General features: G+C 42.7%; 1 protein-coding gene across 6 annotated transcripts in view; it reads left to right on the forward strand.

Moving 5' to 3' along the window:
* Esrp1 (epithelial splicing regulatory protein 1) overlaps positions 1 to 14,142 on the forward strand; it is a 55,687-nt gene that overhangs the window by 20,137 nt on the left and 21,408 nt on the right. For 4 of the 6 annotated variants that reach the window (XM_028871634.2, XM_037202397.1, XM_037202398.1 and 1 more), the window contains exons 5-13: positions 350 to 448; positions 571 to 625; positions 2,306 to 2,416; positions 2,519 to 2,651; positions 2,747 to 2,789; positions 5,837 to 6,138; positions 6,940 to 7,158; positions 9,259 to 9,457; positions 13,625 to 13,793. In XM_028871634.2, the coding sequence (XP_028727467.1) occupies positions 350 to 448; positions 571 to 625; positions 2,306 to 2,416; positions 2,519 to 2,651; positions 2,747 to 2,789; positions 5,837 to 6,138; positions 6,940 to 7,158; positions 9,259 to 9,457; positions 13,625 to 13,793 (1,330 nt within the window). The remainder of the gene's footprint in view (positions 1 to 349; positions 449 to 570; positions 626 to 2,305; positions 2,417 to 2,518; positions 2,652 to 2,746; positions 2,790 to 5,836; positions 6,139 to 6,939; positions 7,159 to 9,258; positions 9,458 to 13,624; positions 13,794 to 14,142) is intronic. The other 2 variants (XM_028871635.2, XM_028871637.2) reach the window with 2 other exon arrangements.

The following is a 14,142-nucleotide window of genomic DNA, read 5'->3' on the forward strand; positions in this document are numbered from 1 at the left end:
GCAAAAGTTATACCTCCTGTTCTGGGCTGACAACCATATCTTTAGGTTACCTGGTCATTGCCTTGTATGTATAATGATAAAAGATTCTAATTAACTTGGCTGTTTTATCACTTGACATTAAATGCACAGTTTTTATGTATTTGCTGTTTCCTAAGTAAGCCAGACTTCTTACTGGTAATGCCCCGGGCCAGGGTTAATTGGACACTTGCTGCAAGAAGGCAGAGAGGGGGGATACCAGGACTTTGGGTGCAGTCCTGGCTGCTCAGCCATGCTAAGCTTTCTAAAGAACTTCCCTTTAAGTTTAACTCCTGCCTTTACCTCTCAGTGTTTCCTTAACTTAGCCGCACAGGTCTCAACTTTGAGAAGAATGACTCTGTCTCCCGATATGGAGCCTCTCAGGTGGAAGACATGGGGAACATAATTTTAGCAATGATCTCAGAGCCTTACAGTGAGTATCACTGTAGTGATTATGTAGTGCTGGGATTTGATCCCTTTAATCTTACTTTTGATTGTTTTGCACATCTCTGCTGTCTAGTAGCCAGAATGATGACTGTATATTCTCATTTTTAGATCACAGATTTTCAGATCCAGAGAGAGTAAACTACAAATTTGAAAGTGGCACATGGTGAGTGGTTGAGTACTTGCTATTCATTTGAACCTTTGATTTGTTCTTGCTGATGACATTTAAGTCTCTTTGTAGATTTTCCTAATTTTATTAAACCTGCCAGTTACCAATTCTTGCTGTTAAGTCATCTATTACTTAAAGCAAGCTTGTAGGTTGAGGTTAAAATTTTGTGCTGAGTGGTTGTGATGCACACCTTTAATCCCAGCACTCAAGAGGCAGAGGCAGGTGGATTTCTGAGTTTGAGGCTGGCCTGGTCTACATAGTGAGGTCCAGGACAGCCCAGACTACATCCCATTTCAAAAACAACAACCAAAAAAAAAAAAAAAAGAAAAAGAAAAATTTAGTCAAGTGTTGGCGTCTTGACTTACTTTAATTGGCTTAAGTATATGCTCTGTTTGTGATTCTTACTTTAGTTTTCCTATCTGTCTGCCCTTTCTAAAGAAAAGTCATAGGATGGGAAAGTTCTGGAGGAACTGGAATGGAATGATGATGGTTAGAGATCTTACTGCTCTTGTGGAGGACCCCAGGTTTGGTTCCAAACGTCCACACCAGGCAGTTCATAACTGCCTGTAACTCGAGTTCCAAGGGCATGTGTTGCACATAAATTCCCGTAGGCACACATACATACACATAAATAACAAATGGATCTCTAAAGGTCCATTTTAGGATCTTTAAATGGATCTTAATATTCATGGGGTAAGTTACAGATATATATACTATCAGTATCTGCTTTATCTCAGTGGACATCGAGGGAGGAGCCTGGCGTGGTATCTCTGTGATCAAAGTTGTCTTGGTTATGGCAGTCAGTCACTGTCCTGAGATTGTCTGGCACCTGGTGATGAATAGAAACTTTGACAGCTTTGTCAGTGGAGAGACTTTAGTGCTGATTTCGTTTAGAGAAAGTGACTCAGTAGGAAAATGTCCTAGGATTACTGAAAATAGGAACAGGAGAAAGACAGACCATCAAAAGGTATCAAAATAATGGGTGATTTGCAAGTGACTCACTAAGGTGTGGAGACTCCCAAGTGTTTCCATAAACACCTGTGCTGCCTGGCCCTCCAGCTTACTGAGGGAGACACTTAAATAGTCCTCTGACCACATGCCCTGTGTGGGTTAATTGTAGCTTTATTCTGATCCTTGCTGCCAAGCTGGATTTAACTCCTACCTGTGTTGTGAGCTCGATACATGTGAAAAACAACTGAAGCCCCACCCCGGATTGACCGCAGTATGGTGGCTCAAGGTAGGAATCTTAGTTAGTACTTGGAAGGCTGAGATAGGAAGTTCTCAAGTGCAAGGTCAGCCAGGGTGATTGATTGAAGTGCTGTCTCCAAACAGCAACAAAACCGAGACAAAGAAACCTTCATTCTAGGTCAGGCCATAAGAGTGCTGAGAGAAATTGCTTCCTGTAAATAGATCTGAGATGCTTCTGAATGTATGGCAAGCAAGCAGCTTCTCAGCTGGTAGATGGATTCCTGGATGAGCTAGCTGACGGGACGTGCACAGCCATCTTTCTCTAGTGCGATAACAAATTCTTTGCGCTGTCTCCAGACAAGTTTTGAGGGTACAGAGGAAGTCGGGGTTGCAAGTCAGTCTGATCTCCAGATGAAGCTCAGGCCTCGGCTGTCGCCACGCAGCTTGCCTTGTGTTGACGAGGCGACATGAAGTTGTTTTCCTTCACAGCAGCAAGATGGAACTCATTGACGACAACACAGTGGTGAGGGCTCGAGGTTTGCCCTGGCAGTCTTCGGATCAAGACATCGCCCGGTTCTTCAAAGGACTCAATATCGCCAAGTTGGTTTTCTTTGTTTTGCTCCACTCCGAAGGAGTACAGGTTTTTCTGTCCTTTCTCCTCGCTGTTTTCCCTACCTGCCATCTGCTCTGTTTCTTTCAAAGGGGAGGCGCAGCACTTTGTCTGAATGCTCAGGGGCGGAGGAACGGAGAAGCACTGGTTAGGTTTGTGAGTGAGGAGCACAGAGACCTAGCGCTGCAGAGGCACAAACATCACATGGGGACCCGGTACATTGAGGTATGAGTCACAGCCCGACACCTTGACCTCTCCGCTTGACTGTTAGCATAGGATGACTGGTTTAGAAGTGATTCTTAACATCTCTATTTTCTTAGGTTTACAAAGCGACAGGTGAAGATTTTCTTAAAATTGCTGGAGGTAAGTTGCTCTTGCGTAGTCTGTGTTCCATTGATAACCTGAAGTTTTGTGCACACACTAAGAGTAGATTCCTGTGACTATAAATGGTTCTTTCCTAGTAAAACCTGGGGCTTGGTTTATAAATAGGGAGAAGAAACTTCCAATACTGCTGGTGAATTTAATGTACTGTAACATCTGCCCTAAGGCCTGAGCCAATCTACTCTGGTTAAGTAGCCATTAAGAATGAGACCATATAAAGGTGAAAGGTCATATTCAGTTACATATAAAGAAAAAGAGTAGTTCTTGAGAAAAATGTGTCCGAACTGTTGGAAACAGTCACCTGCCATACCTGAGGCTATTACAAATCTATTTCTAGATTTTCTCTAAATTGTTGAATTTCCCAGTGCTCAGGACCATGGTAGTTTCTTGTATTTGGGGGGATAATTTTATGGATTTGGTTCTTTATCTCTTTCCACCTTTTTGTGGGCTGTGAGGTCATCAGGTCCAGTCTAGTGTTTTCAGACATGGTATTCACAGAAATAAGACTAGAGGAATAAAGAGATTTTTAAATCTGTTTTAGGTTTCAAATTTTTCTTATTAGAATATTCACAGCATATTTTGTTGATATTAATCCCAAAGTAGCGTCTCTAGTTTTTGAGTAAGTTGTAACTTTAAAACCTAAGTTGCAGCTGGGCAGTGGTGGCGCATGCCTTCAATCCCAGCACTTGGGAGGCAGAGCCAGGAGGACCTCTGTGATTTCCAGGCCAGCCTGGTCTACAGAGCCAGATCCAGGACAGGCTCCAAACCTACACAGAGAAACCCTGTCTCAAAAAACAAACAAACAAACAAATCTAAGATGCACAAAATACTGACTTTTTTTTAAGATTTGAATTTTTATTTTGTGTGTATGAGTGTTTTTCCTGCATGTGTGTGCACATGCTTGTACTTGGTGCCTGAGGAGGCCAGACAGTGTTGGAGCCCCTGGAACTGGAGTTACAGAAAGCCACCCCCTGGGTGCTGGTACCTGAACCCAGGTCCTCCGGAAGGGCAGACAGTGTTCTTTAACACCTGAGCCATCAGTCCAGCTCTTTTTGATTTTTCAGATGGTTTGAGTTCATAGCCCAGGCTGTCCTGGAACTTGTTATGTAGATCAAGCTACCTTCAATCTCCAGGCACTCTTCCTCCCTAAGCCTTGCAGTGTCCGTATTAGAAGCATGAGCCGCATTGCCTGGCTGATTTTTTTTTTCTTTTAAGGTAATTTTTAGATGTCTACTTTGTAAGCTTCTGTTGTTTGGTTCATGTGGGTTAAAAACTTTGTTTCTTTTAATACATTCTAAACAGCACATGTTCAATTTCATTAATGTTAATTGTAAGCAGTATTGTACATACAATGGTTTTGTTTGTTTGTTTGGTTTTGGTTTTTGGTTTTTCGAGACAGGGTTTCTCTGTGTAGCCCTGGCTGCCCTGGAGTTCGCTCTGTAGACCAGGCTGGCCTCAAACGCAGAGATCCCCCTGCCTCTGCCGCCATGTGCTGGGACTAAAGGTGCGTCCCGCTGTTCCACTGCTGGCTTCTATACCGGGTGTTTACACATCCCTACCGAACTCCTGGAGCTGACTTTTCATCTTAAGTATGTTGTGAAGTTTCAGATGTTTGGGTGTACTGATCTTAGGATGGGTCTCTGAAATTAGGAGAGCTGAATCTGAGAACTGAAGCCTTTTTAATAGACTTTTGACCAGCTGTCAGATTATGCTAGGCTGACTTTCATAAAATGCAGAATCTCACATAATAGAGCACTGGTGAATCTTTTCAGCTGTCAAACTTGTTTTCTACAGAAGTATTCTTTTCTTCCAACTTTCTAGTTCCTTTTATTTTCTACTTTCTTTGGCTAAATCCTAAGACTTCAGAGTGGAAGGCTTTACTTTTTACTCAGTTTCTGAAGTTCCACAGCAGTATTTGACATTGACTGGGAGCAGCTGATGTGTTTGGAGTGGCCAGGTTCTTCCTGTGCCCTGGACTCTGAGGGTAAACACATTGCAGATGGGACAGCGAGTTCCCTGGATTTCATTGTCTGGGCATGGAGTGATAAGCATTGTCTGTTGAAGAGAGTGGTGTTGGTGGGAGTCTGCAGATGTGCCTGTCGGTGCTTGCCCCATGCAGGGGCATACAGATGCTATGGTAAACATTGGAACTGTGCACATGTGTTTTCGTTATTCTCTATAAAATTTTCTTAATTAAAGGTAATGAAATTATAGACACAATGTGCTTTATTAACCTAATTCATTCTCATAGTTTATGAAGTTGTTCATTTAGCAGATGTGGAAACTAAGACATAGATGTTAAGCTTGAATAAAATCTGTTCTAGTAGACAGCATAGCTTAGAGGAGACCTAGGTTTCTGGATCTAGGACTTGTGCCTTTTGTTGAACATTGAATGCATTAGGCAAAAGCTCTGGCACTGAGCTTGATCCCCACCGAGGACCTATGCGTCTGTAAGTACCGTCATCTTTTTCCTGGCTGTCTGTGAGAAGACTGGGTGGACACTCCCATTTGTCTGGCCAGCTTCCTAAGTTAAGAGGAGCACTTTAGAAAAGTCTTTGGGAAGAGTTTTAAAGTCACAGGAAGGGAATTCTGAGTCCTAGGATGTTATAGTTAAGAATCCAGTGGCAAGCCAGGCAGTGGTGGCACACGCCTTTAATCCCAGCTCTCGTGAGGCAGAGCCAGGCGGATCTCTGTGAGTTCGAGGCCAGCCTGGGCTACAGAGTGAGATCCAGGACAGGCACCAAAGCTACACAGAGAAACCCTGTCTTGAAAAACAAAAACAAAAACAGAAACAAAAAAAAAGAATCCAGCGATGGCGTGGATCTTCACTATAGATTCAGAAGATTGCCAGAAGGGCCTTGGATGTGGCTCAGTGGTAGAGCGCATGCCTGATAGGGTAAGGTGCCGGGTTTGATTCCATGCATCATGTGCATGCTGTTGGGAGTTTTATCATTTATCAAATTTTGTTAGATAGCTATCTTAACTCCTCCTCCTTGTGTTTTCTAATACTCATTTTCTAATACTCATAGGGACGTCCAATGAGGTAGCCCAGTTCCTCTCCAAGGAAAATCAAGTCATTGTCCGCATGCGGGGCCTGCCTTTCACAGCCACCGCGGAGGAGGTGGTAGCGTTCTTCGGACAGCATTGCCCCATCACTGGAGGAAAGGAAGGCATCCTCTTCGTCACCTATCCAGATGGCAGACCGACGGGAGATGCTTTTGTGCTCTTTGCTTGTGAGGAGTATGCTCAGAATGCCCTGAGGAAGCATAAGGACTTGCTGGGGAAAAGATACATCGAGCTCTTCAGGAGTACTGCAGCGGAAGTTCAGCAGGTCAGTGTCACGTAACTTTTTATTTTATTAAGTTGTAGTATGCATCCATATATTAAGTTCCTAAATAGAAATTACATAGACACAAGAAAGAAATTAATAAAAAAAAAATATTAAAAAACTGGCATGGTGGTACCTGAGGCCATTTTTGAGTTTAGACTTGGACTGTGAAGACAATGCTAAGGGAACACTATGTGAAATGTACTTAGTGAAATGAAGTTGAAGAATAAAATGACCACAAAAGTCCACATCTAGCAGTCTGCCTAGATTTTTAAATATGTTAGCCCAGATAGACACTGCCTAGTAAGTACATTGTATTATATGGAGTGTGTGCTTTTATTGTAAAGACGGGGTCTCATTATGTAGCCCTGGTTGACCTAAAACTCACTATATAGAGCAGACCAGCCTTAAATTAAAGGACAGCCCTCTTGTATCTGCATCCCGAGGGCTGGGATTGCAGGCCTGTACTACCATGTATTTGATAGAAGTGGACATCACACTTTCCCAGAAGAAATGCATGAGGCCTTCCTTCGTCAGGGCTTCTCAGACTTCTTCGCACTTACATACCCCCAAGGATCCCGAGGACCAGTGATGTTTTGTGATAGTTGTGAGTGGAGCCATGAGTATGCCCCAGCACATCCCCACCCCCTGAGGATTTGACCCGTGGTCCCCTCCACGCTCACGTGGACTCCACAGCTCCCACTGGAACCTGCATTTTTACCAGCATTCCTGGGGACACTGGCGGTGCTCTGTAGGACACAGGAGCAGCAAGACTGAAGTCGCTTGTGTTTGTCTTGTATGTAGGTGCTGAACCGATTCTCCTCAATGCCTCTGATTCCACTTCCCACCCCTCCCATCATCCCAGTACTACCTCAGCAATTTGTGCCCCCCACAAACGTAAGAGACTGTATACGTCTGCGAGGTCTTCCCTATGCTGCCACAGTAGAGGACATTCTGGACTTTCTGGGGGAGTTTTCCACAGATATTCGTACGCATGGGGTTCACATGGTATTGAATCACCAGGTAAGGAAGTTGATTATTGGAAGACGTGTTTGCCCATTCTTTCTGGTGGTCAAGGTCCCCCTTCTAGGAAGAGTACAATAAATAGTCCAAAGTTTTACATTGCCTTTAAGAAAAGATTTGGCTGTAAGTATAAGAAATCTTTAGGATATACTCCAAAAACTAGCCTGCTATTAGTGTGATAGTGAAATTCAGCTCTGTTTCCTTCAGTACAGAAATCTGTTCATTATCAGCAGTATATTATGAGTGTATACAGCGTTTTCCTGTTGTAGCTACTGAACTTGCAACTCTTCTGTTTTGATGTGAGAGTGGTCACAGACCAAACGTAAGCAAAGCGCTTACGTACCCACGTTCTGAAGTACTTCAGATCCTCAGACGTTACAAATGACTGACCTCAGATTCTTTTCAGATACGTGTTAGACATCCATTTACATTCAGCTGAGTGAGGACCTGGAGAGTTACACTCCGTAGCAGTGTATGAATATTAGTCTTAGCTGCATCAGAGAACAATGGCAAAGCTTTTCTATAAAAGGCTGGCTGAATTCTTTCCATATGCCCGGATGTATTTACTTCCTTGCTTGGTGCTACTTCAGGTTTGGTGAAACAACAGAATTAATCTCCCTAGGTATTTTGTGCTGTCTTAAGCAGGAGAACATTCCAAATACTCACAGGCGACGTAGCACTAGTTTAAAACTCAGGAACTCTGTTAAAAGCAAAGAATTTAATTTTGGAAAACAGTCATTTTCTCAGATTATTAATGGATTGAGTACAGACCTGCAGTGGAAATACTAATGTTTTCTGACCGCTGGTTTCCCACTTCTTGCCACCTGGAGTTTGTTCACTTTTATAACTATCTCCCTACTTCTCGGGCACAGGTAGTCCAAGCTCCTGAGCCCACGCACAGTCTACACCACGTGTTCCTCTCCCACTGGAGTCTGTGTGAGCCACACACCTTCTTCATCTCACCACTGGGAGCACGCTTCACTGTTAGGAACCCTTTGAAACAGAACTCCTCACTCCTCAGCAGCACTAGGGAGGTAGTCCTTCCAAGTCACTGTTTTCTAATAACCCCGGGCCCATTACCCTTTGATTAACAACAGTAGACAGGTTTGTCTCTCCTTTGACCTCCATGACCCGTGAGAAAATGCTCCTTTGATGATGACCAAGCTCTTATCTGCCTGGAAAATGTTAGGTTTCCATCATGGACTGGTTTGTTGCTAATTTCCATGGTATGGTGACTATTATGGTAACTTGCATGGTAATCATTTGTAAAATGGTGTAATATTATAAATGTTCCCTAGGAGACTTGGAGAACTAACTTTAAAAATAGTCCTATAAACTGGTTCTTTTTTTCCTCTCCAATGTTGTTCATGTAAAAATATTACCAAGGTGTTCTACTTGTATGTAACACAAACTGAGAGGCTTGGTTTTTCCAGAGGGGAAGTTTAGCTAACAAAAACTGCCTCTGAATACTTCTGTGAGCAGTTGGGAGAGAGTGGGAGCATGTGGGAGAGAATAGCTTCTCAGCATGGCGGATAGCATCTAGATGCTTAACGTCATACCTTGCAACTCCCTGTTACTTGCCTTCAAGATGCATTCCAGCCTAGTCTTCCAGGGGTGAGCGACAAGCTAAAAGGATGGAGCAGGTCAGAGAGGAACCAACAGAGCCTGAGGACAACACAGGCTTATTTAGTTTCCTGTAGGAGGATATATTACTACTAGCTTTTCTCATCAAATGATATTTAATCGGATTTTTCAGGAGAGGAAAAAAATCCAATTTATAATCCTATATTTTGAAACTACAGTCACAACGAGACCTTTTAAAGTCCTGTAAATTTGATACTAACTTAATAGGAACCAAAAGGGATCGCTTTCAGCCATGATCTCTCAGAACTTTTTCTTCAAGATTTTGTGGGCCATTCTGGTGATTAGGGAATGAAATCCAAACCAGATTTCAGCAGATCACACTGTCACCCAGATTTAGTGGCTAAACATGTCTTGTACTATGGGTGATTGTCACCTTGCATGCTTTGTAGGCGACCATTTATTTCCTTGTTGAAGGAGACAGTCTCCTTTTGTTTCTCCTCTTCCCCACACACTCAGGGACGCCCGTCAGGAGATGCCTTTATCCAGATGAAGTCTGCAGACAGAGCGTTCCTGGCTGCACAGAAGTATCATAAAAAAACCATGAAGGACAGATACGTTGAAGTCTTTCAGTGTTCAGCTGAGGAGATGAACTTTGTGTTAATGGGGGGCACTTTAAATCGAAATGGCTTATCCCCACCGCCATGTAAGTTACCATGTAAGTTTTTCTTGGGTCTTGGCGCTCTTCTACGCTGTGTGCTGGTAGGTGCTTAAGCTGCTTTCTGGGCCCTGGTTCTTTCTGAGGCAGGTGAGGTGGTTACAAAAGCCTTTCCCATCTGAAATCACTAGTATCTGGTAATCAGTTAAGACCTTGGTTGTGGACACCCATAATTAGAGATGCTACAAATACCTCCTTTCAAATTATATTCTTGCTTTTCCAGTGATAAGCATTGGGTTTCTGAGGCTTAGTGTGCTCCAGATAAGCACTGACTCTGGGAGGCAACCTGGCTATGTAGATAAATTAATACGCATTTAAAGGTAAAATATACATCTGGTTGGATCCTTTCCTTTCTGTCTTCATTTATTTTTTACTCACTTATTGTTCTTCTACACGTTAAGCTTTAAGAAGGGTGATTTGATGCCCATTTTGGATTCTTAACTGTTTTGAGCATCTTCTGTGTCTTCAGAATGATAACCTGGAGAGCATTCCTGTTGCTTTCCAGGATATCTGGAATGAGCAAGTTAGTAAACTACATTTATATATAAATGCGTAATTGACTTAGCCAATATTTGATTGGATCACAGGATCAGTGCTTAATTCCAAGCTGTGCTCTTGCTCATTGGCAACTGGGTGCAAGCGATCTGGAATCCTGTTTGAGAGGAATAAGCCCCGTAGTCTAGAAGCAAGTTCTAGTTAATGGCTAAGGAGCATTTGGAAACCTGATGTTAAAACATGAGCCTTTTTTGAAAAATGCAGTTTTAACCTTTAAGTTTACACATCTTTAAGTTCACATAACATGTTGGATATGTGTTAAGAACTTGGGATAGAGTTCAGAGATAACTGGGAAGGTACACTGGGTTGATCTGCTTGAGTCTATTAAAATGGGCAGTTATAGGCATGGAGTGTTATTTTGAGGCAAAGAAGGATCTATGTCAATTAACTTGTTTAATAAAGTGTTGTTTGTAGAGTGTTTGGTGGGGCTTAATCCTTTTTTTTCCCCCTTGGAATTCCTGAATTCTAATCATTTCATTTACCTGCTGCTTGCTGTTGGTGAATATCTAATAGTTTATTGTTAATGAGATACAAGGTTTTTTTTTAGGGTAATACTTGAATGTCTTCTGTCTGTAAATCACTGTGGATGTCAGTACCATTTAGCATAATATCCCTTAGTGACGATCTGTCCAATGTCATGAAACAGATTTGCCCATTGTTTCTTGTGCAGTTTATTGTAGAATCAAGTTTTGAGACAGGGTTTCACTATATACTAGGCTGGCCTAGAGCGCAAAATGTAGTCATGTGACCTCGAAGCTCAGTGACTCTCCATCTTATCCTCCTGAGTACTACTAGGAATATAGGTTTAGCCATGATTCTCAACCAGCAAAGGAGAAATTTTAAATCTGTATTTCATAAAAAAAAATATATATTTCTGAAGACCTAGTCTTTAAAAACAATGTTTTAAGAATATATTTCTGCAGCTGGGTGAATGGTGGCATATACCTTTAGTCCCAGCACACGGGAGGCAGAGGGAAGTGGATCTCTGTGAGTTCAAGGCCAGCCTGGGCTACAGAGTGAGCTCAGGAAAGACTCAAAGCTACACAGAGAAACCCTGTCTCGAAAAAACCAAAAACCAGGAGTTCAGTATGTATTTGTTTGTATTCTGCCCATCTGTGCCACCACCTTTAGGTGACTATTCATTATATCACAACCACAAGACTTAAACAAATAGCATGCTCTTTTATATATTCTCCAAGACTTAAAGCAATTTACTGTTGGGGCTGATACTTCCCACAGAAGATTTTCTTGATGAATTTGGAAAAATGCTGCTATAGTCTTATTACAGTATGGCACTTTAACTCACTAAGAAGTCAGCTTAAGCTGGACGAGGTGGTGCACACCTTTGAGGCCAGCAGGGAGGTATAGACAGGTAAGAGTTCAAGACCTGCCTGGTCTACATAGCTAGTCCCAGGGCAGCTAAATGTCAAAATCAAAGAAAAAGTCCATTTCATAGTCAACTTTAGTTTTATAGCCCATATATAGATGTGCCTGGTTTTTCTTTTAGGAAAATAAGAAGTAGCCGTATTTCCACTTGAGGAATGGCCAGATCTTCTCAGATCTTGTCTGTCTTTATCTTACTTTTCTTTGTTTTGAAACAGAATATATACCTTTTTCTTTACTTTTTTGTGTTGCTGGATCAAACTCAGGATCCTGATCACTCTAAACAAGTACACTACCCCTGAGCTATAGGCCCAACACCTGTTAATGGCATGTAACATGTGTGTACGTAATGAGTTTCTTGATGATTTTACAAGCAAGTTATGAGCACAGGCTACATAATTTTGTCATGCTTGAGATCGTGGGGGTTTTGTGTGTATGATGGCTGATAACTGAACCTAGAGCCTTCTCATGCTCCACCACTGAGCCACATATGTGCCTGGTCCATTCTTCTCAGTTGACAGTGTCAGCCTTCTGTGATCGTGAAGGCCTAACAACATAATTTAAAGGTTTATCATTGTTTAACATTAGCAGAGTTTTCGATCACTGCCAGGTGTGATTGTACTCACGTGAATCCCACCACTAGGGAGGCTGAATAAGAGTTATGAGTTCGAGGCCGGCCTATGCTAGATGATGAGACTGTCTCAAACATTCAAGGCTGTTTATGTAGTACAGTTGTAGCATGCTTACCTAACATGCACAAACCCCTGGGCTGGGCCCATGACACTGTAATAGATAAGTATATACACACATGCTTACTTAGATGTTGAACCAGAATCCATGGTAATAACTGCCCACCATATTCTTCATAATGAAAGAGAAACTCCCAAGAACAAAGAAAACCAGAAGTCATCCTAGAGACTTGTGTGTAAACGTCTTACAGAATCTAGTGGATCTCAATGTGCTGCTTAAAGTCAGGAACCCTAGATTCTGTCAGCTTAGTTATTCATATTCTAGTCAGTGCATATGGTCTGTCTAGTGTATTCATGCTACTTGGAAAGCTAGTGATCATGACCAGCTCCAGTTTTAGGGAGTTTCAGATCAAGGAAAAGGCAGGATAACTAGAAGATACAGGAAATTCCTCACTCCTCCCATGGTGCTACGGATTGAACCCAGGGCCTAACCATGCACTCCACTTAACTATACCCTCAGCCCCTAGATTTCATTTATTCACAATTTGAGCCACCTTTTGTACATGTGGGGTTTGGTTCGCTTGGTTTTGATTTCATTGTTTTGTTTTGTTTTGTTTTTTGGTTCACACTCTCATGATGTAACCCCATTAGCTCGGTTGAAACGTGCTATATAGAGTAGACTGGTCTCAAAGTCATGACGATAACCGCAGCCTCTGCCTCCTGACTGCTGGCAGTATAGATAGGTACGCACCACCAAGCCCAGCTAAGCCAGTTTTTTATCAGCTGGTTTGGGGAAAGCGTTATGTATCTATTTCCTCTGGGCTGTTTCCTAAGGTGTAGATGAGCTTCAAAGCCTGTTTTTTGGATGAACATAATGTAGCGTTTATCTGGTCCCTGGAAACAGTTCCTGAGACACATGTGCTTTGGCACAGTGCATGGTGCAGCGTTTTAGCCTAATATCTTTGATTTCGTGTCATACTAAAGGGTAAAACTTCCATAAAATCAGAAGGAAGTTGCTTGGGATGCAAAGAACTGTGATGGTTTTTTCATTTAAAATATATAGCTGAGGTAGGGTGATGACTCAGCAGGTATGAGCATTTACTGTTCTTGCAGAGGACCTGGTTTTGGTTTTCAGCACACACATGGCAGCTCACAGCTGCCTTTAACACCCCCTTGGGCTTCCAGAGGCTCTCGCCTGGCACGTGTTGCACATTAACACACACAGGTATATCCATAGACACATAAAAATAATCTTTATAAGCCGGGCAGTGGTGGTGCACACCTTTAATCCCAGCACTCAGGAGGCAGAGCCAGGCGGATCTCTGTGAGTTCGAGGCCAGCCTGGGCTACCAAGTGAGTTCCAGGAAAAGACTCAAAGCTACACAGAGAAACCCTGTCTCAAAAAACAAAACAAAACAAAACAAAACAAAAAAATGATCTTTATAAACTATGTAGGTGGGGAGGAGTAAGTGGCGTGAGTGCTAACATCCGAGGTAGCTGTTGCAAACGTGGCTCAGAGTCTCTCTCTTTGCTTATTTAGGCCTGTCTCCTCCCTCCTACACATTCCCAGCTCCTACAGCAGTGATTCCTACCGAAGCTGCCATTTATCAGCCGTCTCTGCTCTTCAGTCCACGGGCGCTGCAGCCCTCCACCGCATACTACCCAGCAGGCACTCAGCTCTTCATGAACTACACAGCATACTATCCCAGGTAAGGTTATACAGGAAGTGACAGCGAGGGACAGAAACAAAGGACTCCTTTGAGAACCAGTGTGTGAGCTCACAAAAGAATATTGTCTCTCTCACTGAAGGTTAGCATGGCGGGCCACAGCTTCTGGTCATATCTCTGACCAATAGGTCGTTTTAAGACAGACTGGAGTTTATTATGCATTTTGCGGTATGTGACTAGAATAGTCTTCAGACTGACCAGGGGCTCAGCTCTCCCTTCCACCTCCTGTCACTGGACTGCAAGTGGGTAGTAGGATCAGGTGGTAACAACATGGAGCTGAATCACAAAACAATAATTCATAATGGGAACAACTGTATTTTTTTTTTTAGCT

Source organism: Peromyscus leucopus, chromosome 2 (assembly GCF_004664715.2).
Source record: "Peromyscus leucopus breed LL Stock chromosome 2, UCI_PerLeu_2.1, whole genome shotgun sequence".
Lineage (NCBI taxonomy): Eukaryota > Metazoa > Chordata > Mammalia > Rodentia > Cricetidae > Peromyscus > Peromyscus leucopus.